Raw genomic sequence first — 25,129 nt, forward strand, 5'->3', positions numbered from 1 at the left:
AAAAAAAAAATTATATTTTAATCTTTGAGTAAAATTAATCACCTGTGCTTTGAATTTCATTTCGCAATATTAAGAAAACCTCCACACGATTTTTTTCACTAAAAGCGTTTTTCTCAAAACTATATTTTTGCGTAAGTGCGTTTTACTTTTGGGGCGACGATATGTGGCTAACTCGTAAATAGTATAATATCACACACAATCAAGCATTACCCGGACAGAATAATAAAAAAATATGGGCACATAACTAGAGCTAAATATGGGTGCCAATTAGGTACATACAGCATTTATTATTTTCAGTTTTTAACAATAATTTATTAATGATAGTCTTCTGTCAGCCATTCTTAATTAGAATACATACATAGCAAACATAGAATTCTCTTGCATTCATTTTTAGCAATAAGTTTATTTAATACCGAACGTATTTATAGTAAAAAATACCTATACAAAACCTATCTAACAATCCCAGTGCCTATAATAAATCTACATATTAATATATTGATGTAAAAATAGAATTCCTTATTCCCATTGTGTGTAATAGTTTGTGTATGCATTAACAATTTCTCACTGTAAGAAGAGTTTAACCCAATCAATATATATGTATACGTTATATATATATTTCATTATATTTGAGGATAACATGTTTATGTGTAGGTATTGTGTAAACTAATTTATTCCAATAAACGTATACTGTGAATTAATTTATGGGTTATTTTTGTATATATTGTGAAAAATTCCCAGAAAAAGAAAATACTAACATTTAAATGCTTAAGCACTGTTTATTTTAAATAATCTTCGGTATCTCACAGTAGCATTCGTGTGATATAGAGCAGTACTTCTCAAACTGAGCCACGAAATATTTCAGTAGGTAGTTAAAGAAAAATATCATAAAAACGTGATTAATATCTCACATTAAACAGAGCGACTTTTTTGCAATACAACTCGATGAATCTACTGATATTACAAACTATGCACAGTAATTAATGGTATTTGTAAGATATCAGTATGATTCTCAAATTCGACGATTTGCTTTTCTGTAGTGAACTTTTGGCGATAAGGAATAGATCCACCATAATCTAGAAAATCATGATAAAAATGTACATATAATAATAATTAACAATTTGTTTACGGGCCGCACAAAATTGTGTTTTTGCCAATTGCTTTTCAAATGCAAATTAACACGTTAATTACAAAATTAATTAAAAGGGCCCGTAAGCATTGTGTTAATGGTAAATAAAGTACTGTTGGTCACTAAAGATTAAAATTTTTGGGGGGGAGTCTTGGTTTTTTTTACTGATTTCGGGGGCCGTGGTATAAAAAAGTTTCAGAAGCACTGATATGGAGTGTATTAGACATATGCTACATAATAAGTTATTGAAATTATATTTATTAAACGAGAGAATGTCCCAAAATCTTTGGACATATGGCAGTGATCCTACAGGGAGCTCCAGTGCCGTCTTGGATTTTCATTGGCATAACCACGATACTGCATAACGTACCTGTAAAATAAAATTTTATATTTTTTAATGTAAATTATAGGTTGTTCTACTTTCTAGAACAGTTTGTGTCAATGCAGTTGTGTTGATAGTCGGTGTCAGAAGTAGGATTAAAAAAAAAATATTAAGTTGATTAGGGGTTAAAAATTACTTTAGTTCGGCAAACGAAACAAGCATTCTAGGTATGACAACTGACTAGCAGACAGAGTTTGAGCTCTTAATTCTTAAATTGTATAGAATATTAATGTTTTTTCTAGAATTCATGAAATCTAGGAATTAACTTTGGATTTATAATTACTAGAAGTATTCATGGTGACTATTATACTTTGTTTTCGGATAGTCACCGCATATTATTCATCCTTCTTTGCTTAACGTTTCGGGACTTGCTACAGGATATATAAAATATCCCTAAGCCTTTTTATTCGGCAAACATTTATGAGATGAAATTGTCTACGAAATTTTTGATCAGACCTAGTGTGCAAGAAAGGGCATGGTGATTGCCGAACACCCCATAAATACAGGGTACAAAATTGACTTCGAGACAGACAGGGCCAGAATAAGGGGTACTTTTCATTAATCATTTAAACTTGACATATATTTATTTTTAACTAATTCTTTTAGAAATATGTAAGTGTTAATTTACTATAATCGGTTAAAGCAATTAGTAAAAGAGGCCATCGACATAGAAACACTGTTAACTTGTTGACTGCGGAGCATTTAATTACTTTTTAATTACCTCATGAAACATCATGACTTTTGGCTCGTTCAGTAAAATCTAATTTCGTGCATCTCTGGTTACAATTAAACACTAATCTGTCAATGTTTGCTGTCAATTGAATAGAATGCTGTTCGACATAGTAAATAGAACCAACCGTAAAAGTCAAACAATATATATCACAGTACTTACACAAAATTCTACACATGCGGAAATGGCACTTTGAATATTTTTGAAGTGTTTATTATTGTCTGACTCAATCTTGACTCATGTCAACTCTCGATGCCTTCAGCTATGCGGATGATGAAATGCAGAGACCAGTAGAGAGTTGTGATGGGTGGATCCATTTGGATTAATTCAGGATCGTCAACAATGTGGAATGGAACAAAAAAGTAAAATTAAATGACAATCAGTATCATTGTATGGTAATATATATGCACTTACTAGGAAGGTCATGCTGCAAGTTGATATTCTCCAGCATGAATATGTTCCGAGCCGCAAAAACTCTATGTGCCGACGCTACGAGAACAGATCCAGGGTCTACAGATGCCGTATCCACTCCGACTCCAACCAGGGTTTTGGTTTCTGATATCCAGGTTGCTACGTCTTCGCTGATGCCTGAATAAAAGGAAGATTTTTTTTAAATTATCACATCCAAATTTTATTGCGGACGTCTTCATTTAATAAGAATTCATAATATATTTTTATTTTACTTATTTAATGCAATAAATATATCAACATTAAATATAAATGTATTTGAGAACATTTGTTTGCATGGTAAAAATGTTGCTTTGATTGAGGAGAAAAATAAGTTATTTAATTAAAATTTATCCACTCTGTCCACATAAAATAAGTTGAGAGAAAGGAGATGAAGAGGGATCATAACTATACAAATTTGTGATTCAAAAGTAATTTTTCTCTTACAATAAGTTAAAAACATGACAATATGGCCAATATATTATGATTTTCAACACTAGCAACACAAACATATGCTATAAGTCAATAACATCAAGCGTTGAGACGTTGGTATCTGAATTATGGTAGGTATTAGTTAAATAAATGATTTTGGTGGGTAACTCGACATTCAAAATTACTGCTATTTTTAAGTACTTGGGAACCAAAATCGATGGGCTAAATTTCTATTTTCGATAAACGCATGGTGAAACAGAAATAATGTAAATTAGGACCCCTCGAAGACAATATAAATAAGATATTGCTTGCTTTATTACTCCAATGCACAAGTATGGAATTTGTTCTAAAAATAATGCAATAGACATACTTGCCTACCTAGGGTTTTTAATAACACTGGAATAAAAATGTGCAACTCTGACCTTTTTTTGTATATTTTTGTTTGAAAATAGGGTAACCAATAATTATTATACTAGTAGTTAATCTTTTTTTATTTTATACTATTTGAACCATCCTAAAGATATGTAGGTACAGCATTCTTAAGTAGGTAGGTATCTATCTACCTATAATTTACATGCAGTACAGAAAAATACTTTTTATGTTAATTAAATATTCAGCTAATATATTGTAAATAAACTGTGTGTACAGGTTTACTAGGTGTAGACGCTAAGTAAATAAGTAATTAGTTGTATGATTGTCTGTGTAAATAATAAATGAGCCTTAGTGACCGTTAAATAAATAGAAAAAAAAACCTTCCTCGAACACCATTAATTATTGTAATAATATTATTCATTGACCTGGGAATCTAAGATTAGTCCTAGTTGGTGTGGCGGCTCCGAGGTATTTTGCCTTGTCATTGTAATGCTGACTCCATCCGAATTTGAAGATGACTGTGAAGTTTCTTCTGGCATCTCCGTTGAACAGGAAGTCCATGTGATGCTTCTGTAGAACAAAGTCAGGATCGCCGGCAACTTTTTGGCTCAGATCGATAATCAATACTGAAAATAGAACCAATCATTGATTGAAATTGGTACATAAAGTAAGTTCATTCACCAACTAAAGAACTACCTGTCTACCAACATTGAAGCAAATCTTGGTCACTTACAAGGTGTAATCAGATGCTCAAATGGGACTTGGCCCACTGTCCACTTGTCCGGGCCAAAGTGATAAGGAGCGTCAAAGTGAGTGCCTCCATGCTCTGATGCACAGAATTCATTTGATGAATACCTACAACAAAATAGGTGTTATTTAGTCACATTCACAAATATAATTTGGATTAGCGTCAAAAATATACCTATTAGACAAATCCTAGAAATAATCACATGTCTTTTGCTTGCCAGGCGAGGGATTTTAGCCTTAATCTTCTTCGGCCATATCCGCCCCTTAGCTGTCGCTCGCCAGTCTTCTTGTGTCATTCCAGGTCATACCAGCATCTCATAGGTCCGCCGTAAATACTTTATTGATAGTATTTAGCGGCCTTTCAGGACGCCGGAATCCATTTGGATTGAAGAACTGGCAATTCAGGTTAAAGTCCTGTTCTGGCATCCACAGCATGTGGCCGAGTCAAGTCCAACGTCACCTCTTCACTCTCAACATGATGAGAGGCTGTCCGATCGTTCTCTTATCTCCTCGTTACTCCTAAAGTCATACCACAACAGGCACACTCAGTATCCGTCCGTTTGCTCTCAGTCTTTGTAAGGTGCGATGATTCTCTACTGTACAGCAGCGCTGTCAGAATGCAAGCGTCGAAATCAGAAGAATATTAATAATTAATTGTGTACACATTTTAACTCTCAAAAATATTACAGAAAAGTCGACATTGACATTTTGTCAAACGAGTTGAGTTGAGTAATTTTAATCCATATTATTTAAATTTGTTAATTTTAGGTAACCAAACGCAGATGAACTTAATATTTATAGGTATTATAGATACAAATAATGCATAGGATACAAGTTTTGCATTACACAGTGAATTTTTTGTTACTGCCCCGGGTGCAAAAACATCTTGCTACGCCTCTGGTGAATACATAATTAAATATATATTAAGTACCAAATTCCATCTGATCTTTTCTGAGCAAACTTTTTAGTGAACTCGAATCTCCTTCCGCCAGGCCAATAAGTCGTGTGATTGTCGAAAGGATGCGACAGATCGTTGAACTCTAAACCACCACTGAATAGAAAGTCGTTGACATTGTGGCTTGCGACACAATTGCCAAAATATGCAATAAAACTTGCCCAATATAGGCTGAGGACAATCAGACCACTTTTCATAATAGCGTTTAGTTAACAACTGGTATTTATTTCACATTTATGTGCGCACAATGCTTTCTTTGCTATAGTGAGGTCAGGTCACGATTCTTTTATCACAAGATAAATAAACAAATTTCATGTAACTGTGACTCACATTATCATCTATGAAATAACAATAAATTGAATTTGTAACAACAACATTAAATTAGTATTGTCAAGTGTAAAGCCTGCTTTACACAGGCATGGATTTATCGGGACTAACAGTCATTGGTAGGCCAGTAAAAGTAAAATGTATCTCCTCACTGAGCTGTTAAAACCTCCAATGTCATTATTTTGTCAAAATATTTATTTTTATTTTCGTTAAGTTTATATTAGACTCCACAGAAAAATGTTTTGGGGGGTCTATTATGAAAAAAATATCTATATTACTATTAATTAATATTTAATTTATTATTAATTTTTATTATTAATTTATTATTAATTTTTTAAGATGGCGAGAGTGGAGGGGTTAACAAAATCTAGCACGTGCCACTGACTTTCGTATTTACCCCACAAACTGCTTATATCTTCTCATCCGCAACCTCAGTACTTTCCGTGTACATTCCTCATACTCAGACACTCCACACTTTGAGTATAGCGATGTAAATCTATTCCGCAGCTATAACTATGCATGCTCATTTAAGAGTTATTGCGACATGTCGCATCCACAAGTGGTTATCGAATGCGCGTGGCCTAACAGTCACAATTATTAGTATCTTTGTTTACTTTTTAATATAAATGACATAGGTACCTATCAGTGGCATAGGGTGGAGGTAGGCTGTTAAGATCAGCCATAAAATAGTGCATACTATACTTTGTCAGTCATACGTATTAATTGTTTTCAATGAAATAAAACTACATTTTACAGACGGTGCTGGTTAGTTTTTAAAATTCAATTAAATCCTGCAAATACCAAGCCATAATAAATAATAGTCAACAAAATACTCGTCTATCTATAAAATATCTAAAATTATGCAATTAAATCATATATAACTTTGGATATTTTATAGATAGAATAATATTTTTTATCTATTATAGTACGGTTTAGAAAGGGCTTAATGAATTTTAAAAATATGAACCAACAATGTGTTATATTATGTATTCTAAATCCAACAAAAACAAATAAAAATGAATGAAAAAGTGTGGACAATTTTGTCGTATCCCAAAGAGTATACCAAAACTATTAGGCAGGGTTTAATTGATTTTTAAAAGCTAACCAACACCGTCTGTAAATTGTAGTTTTAGTTCAATAAAAACAAATATTTATGACTAACAAAGCTTAATGTGCACTATTTATGGCGAATCTTATAATTATGACATATTATTATGCAATTTTTTAGATTCGTGTAAATATGTAACGACAGTTCGATGTATTTGCTAAGTGCTCGATGTGAGCTGCGTATCTATGTACAATAATTGCATATTACAATTATTCTGGTAACTGTTCGGAAGCTGCTACGAAGTTCCCCTTTTCACTTCTTACTTGCACACCGAAATAGTCAATAAACCGCCGTTAATTTCATGTGAAAACTTTTAGTGGAATGAAAGTTTAACTGGCGCCACTAAATCTATTATACATGTGTAAATGCAGCTTAATAATTTTATTTTATATCTATAATAGGCCAAAAACATTACCATTACGTTAGGTGTTGTCAGGCTGAGATAGAGAAAGAAACATTGAGATAGAGATAATAGTAAAAAAAAGCCAGAGACAAATAAATGTATTAGTTTCGAAAGATTTCATAACTGTGATATATAATATGTATTGAAGAGGTGCTGTATGATAATATATAAAACAGAGGGAGGATTTCTAATAGGTGTGGTACAGATAATGTAGTTAAAAGGTGTGCAGATTTTTAGTTCCCCAAATTCCCCTGATGGCATGTCGGCCAGAATATAAAAGTTATACTAATTTACTGTACATGGATAATTCGGAAGTTACACACTTTTTCAATACCTATACTTATATATCAGTGGCGAAGGGTGGAGGTAGGCTGTTAAGATCAGCCATAAAATAGTGCATACTATACTTTGTCAGTCATACGTATTCGTTTTTATTAAAATAAGACTACAATTTACAGATGGTTTTGGTTAATTTTTAAAATTCAATTACACCCTGCGAAACCAAGTCATAATAAATAATAGCCAAAAAATACTCGTCAGATAAAATAATATTTTTTATCTATTATAGCTTGGCTTAGGCTGGGCTAAATGAATTAAAAGAAAATTAACCAACATTATGTGTAATATGTATGATTAATCCAACGAAAACAAATAAGTATGAATGAAAAAGTGAGTACTGTTCGGTTATACGGAATACAGCGGAAAACGCATTTTCAAAATAGCCGATAAACAGGATTATTTGTTAGGTTAACCTAACCAAATGATACACCCCTGTTACAGGCGGGCTTCTCCCGGTGTAAAATAATCATTTAGTAGCTATAAGTCGAAACGTAACCCTGACCTCTAGAAACGGCTTCATAAAACATCTAATCTGATTCCTTGCTCAACCACGTAAGTATTTTTTATTCATAAGTAAAGGCCTTCAGTGTGGCCCAGGTGCAATTAAGATACATTTAATTTAATTTAAAAAGTATAAATGATGATGGATGAAAGAGATAATTTTAAGACTAAATATAAGTATTCATATAATAAATTTTGCCGCGCTTGTCGGCAACGTCCAAATTTCCACGCGCCTGCGCCGGGGTGGTCCTCGTGATTCGTCAAATCAAAAAACATCACGCCATAAAATTTGGCCAATCACGAGAGTCCTTTTTGTAGAATGGCGTGGGTACGCGAAGTTTGAAAAAGAAAAAAAAGTTAGTGAGCGTCCCTTTTCCAACATGTACGGACCTGCGAAACTTATTGTTAAAACAAAATATGTAAACGTTTAAAGAAAATGTTAAATATAAGAAGACCACGTTACGAGCACGAAAGACCGTGTTTTATTTACACTCCAATCGTTTATATCTTTTTTTTGTGAATCCGGGGTTCGATGGACACCTGAGCTAGCCGCTGGAACCCCGGGTATCTCACAAACCTAACCTAAACTAACCTAACCTAACCTAACCTAACCTAACCCAACCTAACCTAACCTAAACTAACAAATAATCCAGTTTATCGGCTATTTTCAAAATGCATTTTCCGCTGTATTCAGTATAACCGAACAGTACCAAAAAGTGTGCACAATTTTGTCATATCGCCCAAAATATACTATTATGGTTTGGCTTAGGCAAGGTTTAATTGATTTTTAAAAACTAACCAATACCATCTGTAAATCGACACCTCCTACGTATACTATTGTAACTAACAAAATGGCGTTTTTCACTTTTTTTCATTTTTCGTATCCATAGTATGTATTACATATGATGCCATTTACAGAATTTCAAAATTTGTATTATAAGTGCGATTTTCAAACATTGCACATTATTGTATCTCAAATATCTTGAATTTTTTCCGACGTGAAGTATGGTAAAGTATTTAGCAATACTATACGCGGGAAACACACGGAGATCTTGCCGCGCGGGTGTATTGTTACTGCTAATTACGATACTTCACTTCGGACGGGAGGTGACACACCGCTACCAGTGTGAACTTTTGGTTATATTGTATTTTGTTGTATGATTTGGTAAATATTAAATACCATAATGAAGAGATCTAGACAATGCCAATAAAAATTGCGCAATATGCCCGCCTCTACAGCACTTTAGTGTCAAGAATACAAAAATTGATAGAAAATCTATGCGTTCACAAAAATGTGTGATTAGGCCAGATGGGACAATTAATAGTACAGCGTATAATATTATAGAAACGGATAATAATAGTAAAACAACAATGGACGAAATAAATTCTACCCAGGGAAACTGTGACTTTAGAATTCAAGGTAAGTTAATATTTTTAATTTTTTTCTCGTACGACAACAAAAAGTATCGTAAGTAATACTTACCATTGTCTTCGTCGTTTCTTTGCTTGTAACTATTATTGTATGTAATATTTACCATATTTTACGTCGGAAAAAGCTGAAAAAAAATATTGTATCTATCACTTATGGTAATTTACGTCGTGCTTATTTTAGTAAAATAAATTGTATGTAGTACTTATCATATTATACGGCGACATACAATTTTAGTTGCAATAGTATACGTGTGATAACTTTTATAAATTCATGTTTATTTAGTTGTTTTGCTTTTTACAGAGTCACCACTGCCTCCAGGTGCTAATTAAAATATGATAATGGAACTTTTAGACATTATTTGTGACGATGATGAGACTAGTGCCAGCGTTGCTGATACAAACAGACTACATTCTCTCGAAAAGATTAATAGTAAAAGTAATTAGATAAATTATATAGAGCTATTATTGTGAAAAATCACCTGAAGAGGTACTGTTACCATAAGGCATGAGATTTATAATCCTTAAAAAAAACCCCCCATTTTTAATGGTTAAGGTTTTGGGTGATCGAAATAAAGTGGAAATATGTAGCTAAATTAGCAATAAATGAAAAGCAATGCAGAGTTTTTACTGAAACTCAGTCGTGGCAAAGTTTTACCATTAAATGTCATCTGACGAAATGAAAATAATATAGAATTGGTAAAAGTCTGCAAAAAAAGTTTCTAGCTACATTCTCTATTTGTAACCAATTCGTATGCACAGCTTTGGACAAGGTGGATAATGAAACTTGCGTTTTAATACCTGATCAACGAAGTCGACACAAACATTATAATGTTGTATTAACTTATGATATGAAAATCAGTGTTTCCGACCATGCTAAGTCCATCCAACCGGACGAATCATATTATGTTCGACAGCGATCAAGCAAATTTTACTTGGATGGCGACCTGGATTTTATCCCTCTGTTTAAACTATATAATGAATGGTATGAACCCACAATATACACACATAAAGCTCAAACAGAAAGGCAGTATCAATTATTCATAATCAATGAAAATTTTAAACTGTGTTGTGTAACTATGTCACTAAAAAGGACCAGTGTGACCAATGTCACATTTTCAAAAACTTACAAGTAAGAGTAGCATCCACTGAGCAACTCCCAGTTTATGGCAAGAACCTTAATCGTCAGTTCAAATTATTTGATAAACATGATGTTCAATCATCAAATGGCAGAATGCCCTTCACGGGAATTTGAGTATATTTTATTATAAACGTAAATTATCGGTTTTCAATTTCACTGTTTTTCAATTCACACAAATGGTTGCTACATTATACATGTAGCAGAAGGCTGAAGGCAAACGAGGTGCAAATGAGGACTCAAGTTGCTTACTTAATTTTGTAACCAAATATTGTGCCCAATGAGCAAAAGACTTCAGGTTTTGGTCTAACAAACAGAAATCGCATTAATTATGACTTTAATATGACTGTATGCGGTCCATAAATATAATGTTAATGTAAAGTACACATTTTTGGAATGGGGACATACGCAAAATAAAGAGGACTGCGCTCAAGCCCTGATTGAAAGATGTTCAAAAAACAAACAAATTTTTGCACCTCCAGAACGGTACTGTCTAGTTAGATGGGCAAAACAAGAGAGAAAACCCGAGGATGTGGTAGGGATCAATCACGTAGACATGTTTGATTTCAGAGCTCTATTAAAATATCATATATTATGGACTAATGCAAATTACTATAAATCACAATGATCCGTTTAAGATTAATTACAAGTGCGACTTGTCTAGCACTGTCTACTCGACCATGGTCGTGAAAAGTAACACCTAGCCCACGCAACGACAAACTTCATTGTCTTTAATCACAAATATTACCAATTCCAAAAGCTATGACAGATGATTTACTGAATATGTGCAACAGTGGAATCATTCCTGGAGTTATATCGAGTTTTTCAGTAATTTCATACATGTCAATACCTACCACTGAAATTCCACCAGCAGATTCTGAGGAAGATTGATTTTATTATTTGTGAATACGAAAACCTATACCAAATTGTGTTCTCGTAGGATGAAAATAAAATCAGCTTAATAATTAATAATATGCCAGTGTAAACAATTTCTTTTTGGTTGTATGTTTTAAATTTTGCATGGTTCTTTTGTCACATCATATAATTGAAAATTCATTCCAAACTAAAAATATAGTTGCATAATGATTTTTTTTCAGTTTCACGTATATTTTAACCTGCAGTGCGCCCTTCCATCTAATCACCCATTGTTATTCCCTTGTCTGATTTTACTTTGATATTATTGATATATTAATTTACCAAGAATTCGTAAGAACGTTGGTTTGAAGTGATTGTAATTTTTATTTTTTGCTTTTCATTTTATTTCAATATTTACATACTTCCTTGAATTGGATTTTTGATTGAAATTGTTTCTTCTTTATTTTTGTCTGAATGTTTAATTTTTATCACGTCATGAAAGACTTAAATTTATTTTATGTTTTATTAAGTAATTTTATTTAGAGAGTATTTTTTCCAACCTACCTGTCTGACGACCCATACCATAATTTTTAATTATTGTTATTACCGAATTATGATTTAAAATACGCAAAAAATCCTAGGTAACAAAATGTTTTTAGTATATACAATATATTTCAACAAAACTAGGACGACGTAAATTATGATAAGTATCACATACAACTAAATGCATGTAAGAGGTTCCGCCGTAAACTATTGTATGTGCTTGATACAATATTTCGAACAAATTCTTTTCCGCAGTATAATGTTGTAACAGCATTTTCTGATAAACCACAAAAAATATTAGATATCCTTAAATGCAAAACAAATCTATTTATAATTGACAATAGACATCCCAAATTTGGTGCAAAACAATCAAAAGGTCGACTTACACCAAGCTTTTGTATCTTTAAACCGCTCTCCTGTAAAGTTGCGATTATGAAGTTACAATACTATACGTAGGAGGTGTCGAAATAATTGTAGTCTTAGTTTAATAAAAACAAATACATACGTATGACTAACAAAGTTTAATGTGCACTGTTTATGGCAGATCTTAACAGCCTACCTTCACCCTTCGCTAGTGTTATATATACTGCGGGAGAAATTTAATAAAACCATTACCAAATTCCATCCTCGTTCTTCATCGCATATTTCTTGGTGAATTCAAAATGTTTGCTCCCTGGCCAGTAGACTGTCTCATTGTCGAACGGATGGGACAAATCATTAAACTCTAATCCTCCGCTGAACAGAAAGTTATTTATGTCAACTGCACCACTCACGGTATGTGATAAACCAAAACATAACAGGACTTGACAGATATAACGGTACAAAAGATGATGATCCATTTTGACGTTTAAACATCTACTGAAGAGTACTTGTTAGATCCTTGTTATGTAAGCTATAAAAATATATTTTCAGGTGCTATAAACATTTAACAATATTCTTAATAAATCTTTACATTTCTGTCATAAAAGAGATTAGTTAATTAAATAATTAATATTAATGTCTTTCATGACAGAAATTAAGAAATTAATTAATTAATTGTGTATTAAGTGGGGTTACTGCCAAAGGTTGGTAAGTCTGGAAATCATGTTATGGAGTAATAATTCCAATTTGAAAGTTTGACATGACATAAAATCAAGCAAAATGCTAATTTATTTCTGCTTTATGTGCATGTTCTATATATTGGATGGCCTCGATTTTTTTTTCTAGCAAACATTTATACATACTTTTCCCTCCACCACCCGCCACGTCTCCACACCCATTATACAGGCGTATACTGTGGTGTAACGAACATTAGGCGCTCTTCAAATTTGTGCCGAAAGTGTTCCAGGAGCAACATCAAAAAATACTTTGGTTGGCGTGCACTAGAGTATGCGTGATTCCTACTGCGATATAATGTATTATGGTCAATTCTCGATGTGAAAAGACCTTCTCGCTCGCCGTAAAATGCCACAAATTTTCCCTCGAAGGATGCCGATCACATCCTTTAGGAGTGTCCTCATATGTCGGTTGAAAGGGAAGAGCTTCTCAAGTCGGTCCGACCCTCAATTGGACCGGTCGGCCATTACCACTTGGTATATACATATTAATACATAGACACATAATAATCCAATGTTAACTTTAAATACCTAAACTATCAATATACCGACTTTTGACAGCAACCCCACATTATTAAAATAAGACAGAAGAGATTTCTCCAATTAATTATATTTTAATTTTTGTGGTTATATAAAATATTGTCAATTTTACAGAATTACGCAAATAAACAGAAAGAAATCATGTCACATCAGAGGTTTTAACAGGTTAATAGTAGTATATTGGAGATGGTATTAATAATAGGTATCTGTATTAACAATAAGATAGTTGGTAATGTCTGGAACACACATCACCGTGTGTCAAGGATAACATGTTCTTATAAAGAAATTAAGATTCATCATGTTAATAGATGGTATCACTATTATTTATACACAACTGTATTCATGATTCACCAACACTAATGTAACATTTAGATTTGATACGGTAGAAATGTCAAGTTACTAATTGTATGATTGCTTAACTTACATAAAATACATATTGTATTATAATAGTGATCATCTATTTGGTATTCAAAAGGATCTTTTAAAAAAAAATGTATTCAGATGTTGACCTTTCTATAGCAGACTACCAGAGCCAGCTGAAGTCAGCCAGCTGCCTTGCTAGACTTTGCAGGTCACTTGGCATCCTAATCTAATAGAAATAATTCTGCGATTTTAAAGTCCAATTATCATGAAACCCATTGACTTGGCACGCTGATTATTTTATGTAGTAGGTAATTTGGATAGTGTTACACCCCCGAATGGTTCCCAGTCATAGTGTTTTCATTAGAATGCTTAATTTGACACGGTTCAATTGACAGGATAGTTTTATTTTTCGTACATTTAGATTATTGCAGTGCACATAATTTTTTTTTTTTTTTCGACCATGTCCGATCCTAATAGGATCATATGGGTCTCCACAGAGTAGAGGTTTGTATTAACTGATTTTGTTTTTACGAGAAATGGATGCCAGCCACTTGCTCAACCTATTAGGTCCATACCCTGACTCACAGACAAATTGAAAAACAATATGTGTATTTTCCAGACACAGGATTCGAACCTGGGACCCACGGCATGATAGTCTAACGCTTAAGCCGCGCGGCCACCGTGGGCGTATTGTAATACGTATTGTATATTCGGTGGAGGAAGATCCCATTAGATTGAAAAAAATATGTACTAAAAACTATTTCTCGTAAAAGGTCTTTTAAGATAATTGCCACTCTGAAGGGGTGGGGCCATATTATGCTTTGCTTAGAAGCAAAGATGGTATTTTATTTTAAAATTAGTGAGTACTTAATATAATACTGAATAAATTCCAACATGATTAATTTATTATTTAACAAAATTTCAGGATGAAGAAATAAAAATATTATTATTTTTATCACATACAAAAATATAAAATTAGTAAGTACTTACTAATTGTACCTAATTATGATGTAAAATGGTAATACCTGACTATTATATTTGCCTATAAACATGTATTTTACTTAGAGGTGATAAAAGATAACATAGCAAACAACATGCTTGTTGTCATTATTTACAATTTAAAATAAGAAAAAACGTTATTGCAATTTAATTATTATTAATACATAATATTATAAACATTGAGTACGTATTAATAGTTAAGTAATTATAATATAAAATCTGAAGAAAGGTTAATTATAATATATAAGTAAGTAATTATTAATATTATTGTTTTATTTTAAACCATGTCATGAAAAGGGTTGTTATCTGAGTTACAACATTGTTCTTTAACAGATATACTGTTTTATGACATGTCGTAAGTGAAGACATAAAAAGTATACTTCTACTTGTTTGACATAGATATAACATTTGTAGCGATCATGCTACTCTGCATTAAATTAGTGACACATTTTAATATTTAAGTTTTGTTATTAAAACAAAACATTAGCAATAATAATTATTAGCGTTTCCTCAATCATAACTAGACCAGTAGTGTTTATTTTGATTGAGAATTACAACAATATCTATGGTAATATAATATGTACTGCATTAATATAAATGAGAAGAACAATCTATGAGCTAACACTCAACTCATCGAGTCCGTCACGAGACGTAGGTACTGCTATTGTCACAAGTTCTTCATAGTACATTCGTCATTCCACTCTCAGGGCTTAAGTCTCTAAGTGCATTATTATAATTAATCCCTTGATTATATCGATCTCATCAGTACATCATTACCTCGCGATTATAATCTCACGTCATCATCCTTATTATTGTATTATTTAGTGTATTCTAGTGTATCAACCAATAAACTCACATCTCAACCAAGCAACGACAATCTTTCATCTACCTCCAACATCATCATACCTCCAAACATTATTCACTCGATTGCTAGTACAGTAGTACCCCAACTTATGCGAACTCGGAGTTACGCAGTTTTTGAATATTTCAAAAACGAGATAGAAACAATTCCAGAAACTAATCATGTCGCTCACGTGATAGAAAAAGTTGTTAATCGCAGATTTAGATTTGAAAACCAGTGGTGATGATTCACATAGTCAGGAGCTGACAATCGATAAGCTCATAGAGATGCGTGAGAAAACGTCACCGAAGTATCCGGCACTTCAGACACAGTTCTACCAGAAAAACATATGACAATTATTATTGCAAGCAAAAAACATAGACTCCAACGAAGAACGCGTTATAACTACTAAGCAAGGAATAAAAAATTTATTAGCTTGCTACGAAGAAATTCTGCATGAAAAAGAAGGCATTCTGTTGTCAGATGAATCTGTTAGAATTTATGAAACCATCGACAAGCAAGGCCCGAACAAAAACGAACCATAAGTGCGAATGAGAAAGCATTCAGCTCGCTTATGTCTCCGGAATATGCGTTAGAGTATGATAGAATTTTTACTTTAATTAATTATATATAATTATGTATAATTAATTATTTTTTATTTTAATATTATGTTTTTACACGTCGCTGGTAAATATTGATATGGATGACTATTATTTTTTTTATTAAATATAACGTAAGTAAGTGGTAATTATTTTTAATTAATTTAGTAGAAAAATATGGTTAACGATGTTGTGTTTAAATTTGGTAGCCATACTTAGAAGCAACATGATGGTAGAACGTTTCATAGTGAACTTAATAATAATAGAATTGAGGTTCTACTATGCGTTATATGCAAGAAAAACAGCTTCATTTTGCCGAACAATACCCATACTTTTTATATTATTTCTCTGAGGACTTCACCTTCACATATTGCGTAACTTCTGGGTATTACTCTACTATTTTAGAATTAAAACCCTGTTACAAATCGTCACCTTACTATTTAAACCTTGTAAGTCTATTTGAGAATAATGTTGAGAGGAAGGAAAAAACAATATTTTAAACACCTCTCTAATCGATGAATCTGCTAACACTGGTTGTGAAATATGAGGTTTTAATTCCATGTTTGAAATCACGAGACTTACGAGTTTTAGAATTTGTAGATAGATGGACAGCATACTAGTCTACAGAACCGAGGTTTTGATATGATTTAAAATGTTTTTTTGTTTAAATTTTGTCGAACAAACTTCATTTTTCCATAATATCGAACATACGAGGTCTTAATAAAGGTGACGATATATTTTCTTCTTTTTATTTCAATGTGAGAATTTTTCAAACCTTTATTTTGTTCTCCTGAAAAATGACCAAAAGTGATTACTGCTTTGTTCCTAATGGGTAAAAACAAAATGAATAAAAAGACATAAAGGTTTTTTATAATATTATTTTATTTATTTAAAAAATTTATATTTTTATATCGGTTCATCTTCTTATGTAATATTAACTACAAACTTAACTTAACATTAATATTTACAGTTAATTCTTAAAAAAAACATTCGTAAACAAACTAGTAAAGCTGTGTGGCTTGTTAAAATTTTGCATTGAATCAAAATTTATAAAGGCACCTAACTTATTTATTAACTTATTATAATACTAGTTTTATCCCAACTTTAAACTAGTAAAAACCCCGTGAGTTATCATAAACCCTCGCACCAACACCGTTCATTTAAGAAACTATGTTTTTATGTACAATAGATTCAATTTCCATTTAGTAGGAATGTAAATATACCACATTTAAAAACTTTTCTTTTTAAACAGATATAATGAGATACAATACAATACAATAGTTTGGACAATGTTAGTTCAATTCTTGTATAAGTAGTGAAGCTATCCCTGTAATTGAAAAAGCATTTTTTTAAATCTATATTGAAAAATAAACTGTCACACAATACGTTTGATTTTGTCATCTTAAGGTCCTTTTAGATATCAGTTCTGTTGTCCGTTTAGTCGAGGTTTCCATTTTGGTCCGTTCAGTTTTGAAACGGCGGTTTATTTAGACGATCAGTTTAGTTATCAGTTCAGTCTCAGTTGGACGTATTTCTGCAAACAAGTACCAATGCACACGTATAGCACTCAATAATTCTAATTCAATAATTGAAGGACAATATTCATTTAAAAAATATGACGTGTGATTATTTAATTAATTTACTTGTCTAATAATCTGTAATAATTGTCTTGTCTCCATTTCGGGTTCGTTATAATATATAGCAGAAAAAAATATTATTAATTTAGTTAGGCTAAGCCATTCGAACCTAAAAATCACGACAGATGACACTACTGTTCTTGGAGGAATAATATCACCTGACAGTCTCTATATCTATGCAATGGTGCTGTTTCAGTCGCAGGGTTTGAATGGTTAGCTTTATTATCAATTTGTGTGCACATATGACTATTATATTGATAAGTAGAATATTAACAATGTTTAGGACAATATTATTATCAGGTTTATGGTTTTCCTTGTGAATATCTAATTTGTATATTTGGAAAAAAGCAAAGCCTCGACGTGTGGTTTTTAAAATCTTGATGACTTATCAACAGATAATAGATCCCTGTCATACATGGATACATAATAATATAAAGTTATTTAAAATAATTTTAAATTAAATATTCTTTATGCTTAGTTCTATAAAATATTGCACTTTTCTATATAATATATTAAATTTAACAATAATAATTATTGGGTACTCTTATTTACCTTTAGATCTTGAAAAAACATATTCTCTCTATTAGAATACTGTCTATAATGTATATTATATGGATCAAATGATCAATTGTGCATTAATACATAATACCTGTTTAGGTGAGGTTGATATGTAAACTATTATTTTAACCGGGCAGTATGTATAATGTTTCTCACTTTCCAGGCAATGTGACGAATATGTGGGATTGTTTGAAGAGGTAACCAGTGAAACACTTGTGGATATTTTTGATATCCGTTTATTGGAGTTGATAATATAAAAGACTTGTGCGTGTGTGATAGTGTAATATACGTCTTGCCTGTACCAAGGTCCACAGTGGACTAGTTAAATCAGGGTCACTACAAATATAAAGACATTTTGATTGAAGTTTGTTTTTTTTCTGGCAGGTTCGCCACTATCGTTCTAATGCGCCAGGCACATAAAATTCAGAAGCTGCTGAACTTTTTTTGATCCATGCATGCAGTATTGCAACTTGCACGATTATACGTGCATTTTCTTGTTATGGCCGCTATAATAAGGTATTGTCAGTAAATAACATGCTAATTATATCTAATGTCATCTAATGCCGACACGGCAGTACTGTATGAGTTAATAAAAGAAATTATGTAGGTAGATTTACGAGATGATGCTTATTTTTAAAGTTTTCCATTATTTTCTTTATTTAGACTTACAAATGTATCTAATAAATGACTTATTTTATTTGACCGAAGAAAAGAAGATTTATCTAACTTTGTCTACTAAAAGTGTTTTAAGTACAGATTAATTTATATTACTTTCTTAGCTCATATTTTTATTTGTCCGGTGTTTCTTTGTCCGGTACAAATCTTGCAATCGATTTTAAACTAACTTCCCGACTAGCTAGACATTTGAAACTTTTAGAATATAATATCAGAACACGATGCCAATGCATTTTTTTAATACTTTTAGCCATCTTGTAGAATCCAATCAATCCAATCCAAGTAGAATTGAATTCATTTTCAGTTAATTCTGTTTTGTATGAAAAGTTATTTCGACACCATTATTGGTTGCTAGGGTCTGGGGTCCTAGCAACTAAATTATTAATATTAATATATACGTGCGTTACTATAGAAATCAATATGACATTTCAGTATTATTTCTATCAAGTACAAATTTTTTTGATCGTTTAAGCTAGTCAAGTCAAGTTTATATGATACAACAGAAAATTTAAAAACGTTGTATATAAAAAACTCTTTTTATCTTGTAATTATTCTTGTTTCTGTATAGCAGCAATATCTGGTTAATTAAAAAGTTTTTAATATACAAAAGTGTATTTTACCCGGATATGTAGTAAGTAAGTAGCATTATACATAATATTGCCTGGTTAAAACAATGAATTTAAAAAAATATTTATTACTCTATCAAACTGTTGTGTTCATTGGCAGTTAATTTCCAATTTAATTACTTAGTCTATAACATATTATGATATACTAAAACAATCTATTTACCTAGATACATCTATTATCAGTGGGAGAAAATATAGTATGGATTCTCAAATATTATTAAAAACACATTTATACTTAAATTTTTATATCTTAATTAAATACATATAACAGTTTTCTTTCTTATTTACCTATATTTTACTTTGAGAATTAAACAAATAATATCATTGTATATTATTAATACATGTAAGAATGTATATTAATATGTTACAGCTAATTTTAAAAACAATGTTATTTCTTTTGAAAGATATTGTTTGTTAATCTTTAGTATAAACCTGATGGCATGTCCGTCACTTTTGCCAATGAGTTAGTTGATATACTCCGCGGTCCAGACGGGGAAAGTGCTCTGGACAAATCTTTTCCGGGCGTGGAACCATTACCGAGTCTTAAAGCCGACATATTATTAATTAAAACTCCATTTTTATCCCTGTTGCAATTCTGTCCTGAATACAGTCCAGCATTAGTATGTCCTCTCTTGATTATAAAAGAAGAATTACTATTCGAATATGAATCGCTTTTGTTATTCGGTGTTAGTTGATCGAATGAGTTTGTATTCACTCGGGTGGCTGGGAAATAGAGTCTGTGAGATCCGTCGGACGACTGCCGACTCGTGTCATAATCGTCTTGATGATTAATTTTGTTTCCGGATCCTCGGGAGTCATGCCGAGATCTCGTATTTCTGGATGTTACTCTTCGTTTACTGGGACTTCGTGCTACTGCAATATTGGAAGGATCTCTTCCTAAATCACTGTTTATTTTTAACTGAGCTTTTCCATTCCAATCGAAAGTTCTATTACCGTCTGACGTTAAAATGATATCTACCATGGAATCAAGACCTTCGTCTATTCTATCAAGACTTTTTGTCATCTTCTTGGCTTCGATTAATGCTGTTATGTCCTGTTGCTTAATAAGAGTGGCTTGGTGATCATATTTCTTGTCATTATTCTTGTTATACGTACCGTATGGTGAATTATTAGTTTCTGCCAAATAAAACAAACCGTCAAAACTATCTCTACCTAATTTGTATTCTTCAACATTAACAATACCAACTTGCTGCTCTATTTTTTGAAATGATTCTGTTCTCTTAACCGATTGTCTTCTGCAGAGATCTTCACCAGACCTTGCTCTTGCTTTTCTAAACTGTTCTCTTTTTTCTGCCATAACTGCTCTTTCTCTAGCGTCCATAATTGTATTAAGCAGGGATCTGTTATTTGTTTTGACATAAACATCATGTTTTTGAGGTTTCGGTGGCATTTGCGGTTGACATCTTGAGGCGCTCAATAATGAGTCTGATCCTTCGTCACTGGAGTAATATTGATGTTCATCATCATACGGTATATCTCTTTTATTGTTACAAATCACTCCTTGATCAGTAGTCGGGATGAAAAGGTGGACTAAGCTTTTTGATTTTCTCGGTGGCTGTGGCAGTAGTTTAAGCGGAATGATTTCATTTTCTGAATCTACCCGAACGGTAGGAGTGTGAGTTTTATATTGGGTAGAGTCTGTAATAATAATGTTATGTTTTGTGCTTGTTATGGAGTCTTTCTTTTCCAGATCACTGTGTGATTTTCCTTCGGATGTTTTGACAGATATGTTCACTTCGGACTTTTGGTTTGATTGTGAAGTCTTCTCCTCCGCTAATAGTTTCTCTTTTGCAAACTGTTCCGATTCCGCGTCATTGATAATGTTCCTTAGTTCTTCGATCACTTCTTCAATGGTGGTTTCCTCTTCGTCATCTGATAACTTTTTAAGATCTGTTTCTATGATCTTGTTGCGTTGGTCTTTCGCTTTTCCGGACCTCATTAGAATGGTTTCGTTTTGAACGTTGAAAACTTCATAGACCATCGGTTCTCGTTGGAGATCATCGTCTGGACTGAGCGATCTTTCTGATGAGCTGATGCCTTCGTCTTCAGGTGGAGAGGATTCATCTGGATAAAAACAAACATACTTTTTTAGAAATAAGCAATGAAAACACTTTATGAAACAATTGTGTCGGAATATAGTGAAACAAATATCACATTTTAAATCATAAGCATCACAATTCGTAATAAAAAAGTATTTAAGTGTTTAGGTAAATCGCAATAGAATTAAGAGGGATACTGATGCTATCTATGAATAACAGTTGGTAAACATAGTTTATATTATTGACACAACTTGAAAAACACCTCAGTTATTTGTTGGGATATATCGGCATGGATAGTATTTATGTCAGTAGCTAAATTAGAAATGACCGAAATATGACAGATATGGGTGTGAATCCAATTCAATCCAAGGTTTTTCCATGGTATATTTCTGAGGCTGTTCTGAATTATGTAAAATAAATAGTCAATAAAAAATAATTTTACATATAATTTAGAAAATAAAGAATTTATTTGTAGCTTATATTTATTGAACCTTACCTCTTTTGACAGTTTTGGATTTTCCATTCATAGGTTTTTTTCTTGTGGAGTTTCCATGTTCAGACCTCAGCGAAGTGACTTCTTCTTGCAGCTCACAGCAGCGCTCCTTCAGACATTGTTCAAGTGATAGAAGTATTCCCTTTTCTTCTTGTAAAATCTGAAAGTAAGTTAACATCATGATCATTGTTTGCTTCAGAATCATAATAACCCTTATAATTTTTGTCATATTACCTATGTATTAAATATGTAGCTGAATTGGGAACTATCTTGACTTTTAACTATTATCTAGGTACATTTATATGGTCAGTATTGTATATATATTGTGTATTTGAGTTCTAAGAACTCATTTTTTAAATGTTCAGTTCCAGGTTTGATCTTAGTGGAAAATAAGGTTTGGCCCAAAAAATCTGAACCCCAGTTCCAATTCTATAAAATGGCAATAATATTAATTTAAAAGAAAGTACCGCCTCAAACAATTATGTTGAACTTCACTGCCTATGTACGTAACTTCTTCAAATAAATAAATATGTAAATGAATTATCCTGTTGTCACCGTGTTCAATTAATAATTTTCCATGTCCATATTATGTCTAAAATAAATTTAAATTGAAGGTACCTGCACTCTCTTTTCCAAGAGTTCCAATTTGGTCTTCAGGTCCTCCTTGTCCCTCTCGGCCTCAGTGGCTTTCTCGCTCAGTCCATCCACGTCGATAAGCTGCCTCTCGTAGCGTGTCAGCTCAGTCAATACTCGGTCTGCGCCAGGAGTATTTCTGGATACAGCCTGAGGGAAAAAAATAGGTACACAATTAAAATTAAGTATGTATACCTTTAGCAGTTCAATTGGTTTAGAAAGTTGTGCGACGTCTTATAAGTTTTCATTTCCATCGCTACTAAGGATCACGGCTCCTTTAAATATATGGCATAGATATTATGTTTGTTCAACAACTCATTCATTTCACTGTCCGCATTATACCTACTGTAAGTACCGAGTCGGAGCGCTTTTTTCAAAGACTATTTATGTTAATTATACCAGTGGCGAGGTGTGAAGGTAGGCTGTTAAGATTCGACATAAATAGTGCTCACTAAACTTTGTCAGTCAAACTTATTTGTTTTCACTTAACTAAGAATTCAATTTTCAGATGGTTTTGGTTAGTTTTTTTATAATTTTAATTAAACCCTGCAAGGCACTACTTTCCCATATTTTTTACCTGTCATTGGTCCAATTTCTCTGTGTCCGTATAGCGTTGAGATCAAATTCATGTCTTCATAAAACGTGTAATAAAATACGTAATAAAACCCACCGGAATACAAGGAAAAGACAAGAAAAACGGTACGTTAGTAAATTAGAAACACAATCATATTGTAGATATATAATATGTATTATTATTTATATAAACTTCCGAATGATTCAAAATTAGGTTAGCAAGTAGGTGCTTATAAGTATCAAATATCAAATTAATATTCTTATTGTATGTTAAATAGTATTGGAACGTTACTGTCTGCAATGATCCATGAACAACGCGCCATTTTTTATATCAATGTTATACGACCATCTCACGGTAAATTTTCTATATCGATTTTTTTAACAGCTAGTGCAAGTAATTAATAGTTCAAAACTAGCCTGAAGGATACTGCGTCCTATCAAATAATCGAATAAATGAATAAAGTTACCTTTCTTATAGCGACAACATCTAATCCAGCCTGGTCCAACTCAGCTTGCAAGTAGAGCCTCCTTTGCGGGGATGGCGCTCCCCTCAGAAGAGCGGCGAGAAGCCTCAACCCTGCTGCCGGAAGGTCGCCTCCTCCAGCACCGCTTTGTAGCATTCCCGCAAGGAACCGGAAACGGCAGGGTTCTCCGTAGCGGAGACGAAGCGTTGAGAGAGCCTCCGAGACGCCGGCGTGCCCTCGGCCAGATGTTTCGCAGGCGGTCGTTAGGAGCTGGAAGAAGAAATATAATTATGTCCTACACCAGACAGTTTTTGACAGGCCATGGTGGATTCGCTGCCAAGCTCTATGAGCTTGGACTTGTTACCCGGCCAACATGTTCATGTGGCGGAGAACTACAGGATGTAAACCACATCCTCTGGGAATATTCGAGAATGTGCTCCAAGAGGGAAGAGATGCTCAAGTCGGTTCAACAAACTGTTGGGCCCATCGAGCCGTCCGACCTGGGACAAAGACCAATTATATTGCATTTAAAAAAATTTGCGGCGCCTTATTGCGGACGTGAAGATTTGTTGATATAGTTATTGTATGTCCGTATTATTTAGCTTGGTTTTTGTATTATATTTACAATTAAATTAATTTTCTTTTATGTTAGTTCTCCATGCTTTTCTCTAGTATGGCACTTTTTATTAACTTAAGTCAACTCAGTAAACTAAGTCAACTCAAGCGACCTCAGTCTTGGGTATTTGCTTCCAAGACGTTACCAGGCGTAAAAAACTACTGATGCTTCAAATTCAAACTTAGGGCCTAGTGATACGCTCAATCAAGACCGAGGGTGGTGCGGGGAAGGTTGATTTAGACGGGTTTATGTTTGCGTTGTACCAACTAATGATATTCACCAAAAATTGTTTTCATTTCGATTTTTTGATTTTTTTGATACTTACCGTGGTGGGTTGAAACAATTTTTACATTTTTGGTCATGACTTTGAAAATGTATAATTTTTATGCTTTGGGTAATATCTTATACTCAATTTGAGAGAATGAACGAAATAAGCATGTTTTGAAGATTTTGGAATAGTTTTACATGACCGGTTTTAGCTGTTTCGAGGCACCTTTTAAATCTTCTGGCGAATCTATTGCGTCA

The 25,129-nt window shown here is 32.8% G+C and overlaps 2 protein-coding genes across 3 annotated transcripts in view; both read right to left on the reverse strand.

Annotated features, from left to right (window-relative positions):
- Positions 1–294: 294 nt before the first annotated feature.
- Positions 295–12,700, reverse strand: LOC147069932 (uncharacterized). Of its 2 annotated transcripts, none has more exons than XM_085949808.1 (5): positions 12,449–12,700; positions 4,223–4,344; positions 3,915–4,115; positions 2,653–2,826; positions 295–1,496 (listed from the first exon to the last, which is right to left on the reverse strand). In XM_085949808.1, exons 1-5 carry the CDS (start codon positions 12,670–12,672, stop codon positions 1,387–1,389), a joined length of 831 nt encoding a protein of 276 aa, XP_085805934.1. In that variant the 5' UTR covers positions 12,673–12,700; the 3' UTR covers positions 295–1,386. The 2 variants fall into 2 exon arrangements, with proteins under 2 accessions (XP_085805934.1, XP_085805935.1); XM_085949809.1 differs by lacking the exon at positions 12,449–12,700 and adding an exon at positions 5,168–5,409.
- Positions 12,701–20,186: 7,486 nt separating this feature from the next.
- The window catches only part of mwh (multiple wing hairs), a 287,193-nt gene continuing 282,250 nt past the window's right edge, over positions 20,187–25,129 (reverse strand). The window contains exons 8-11 of the mRNA XM_085949887.1: positions 23,992–24,258; positions 22,937–23,101; positions 22,322–22,478; positions 20,187–21,850 (exon numbers count right to left, since the gene is read on the reverse strand). Of these exons, the coding sequence (XP_085806013.1) occupies positions 20,187–21,850; positions 22,322–22,478; positions 22,937–23,101; positions 23,992–24,258 (2,253 nt within the window). The remainder of the gene's footprint in view (positions 21,851–22,321; positions 22,479–22,936; positions 23,102–23,991; positions 24,259–25,129) is intronic.

This window comes from Rhyacophila brunnea, unplaced genomic scaffold (genome assembly GCF_057557595.1).
Source record: "Rhyacophila brunnea isolate RB1 unplaced genomic scaffold, BYU_Rbru_1.0 scaffold_22, whole genome shotgun sequence".
NCBI lineage: Eukaryota > Metazoa > Arthropoda > Insecta > Trichoptera > Rhyacophilidae > Rhyacophila > Rhyacophila brunnea.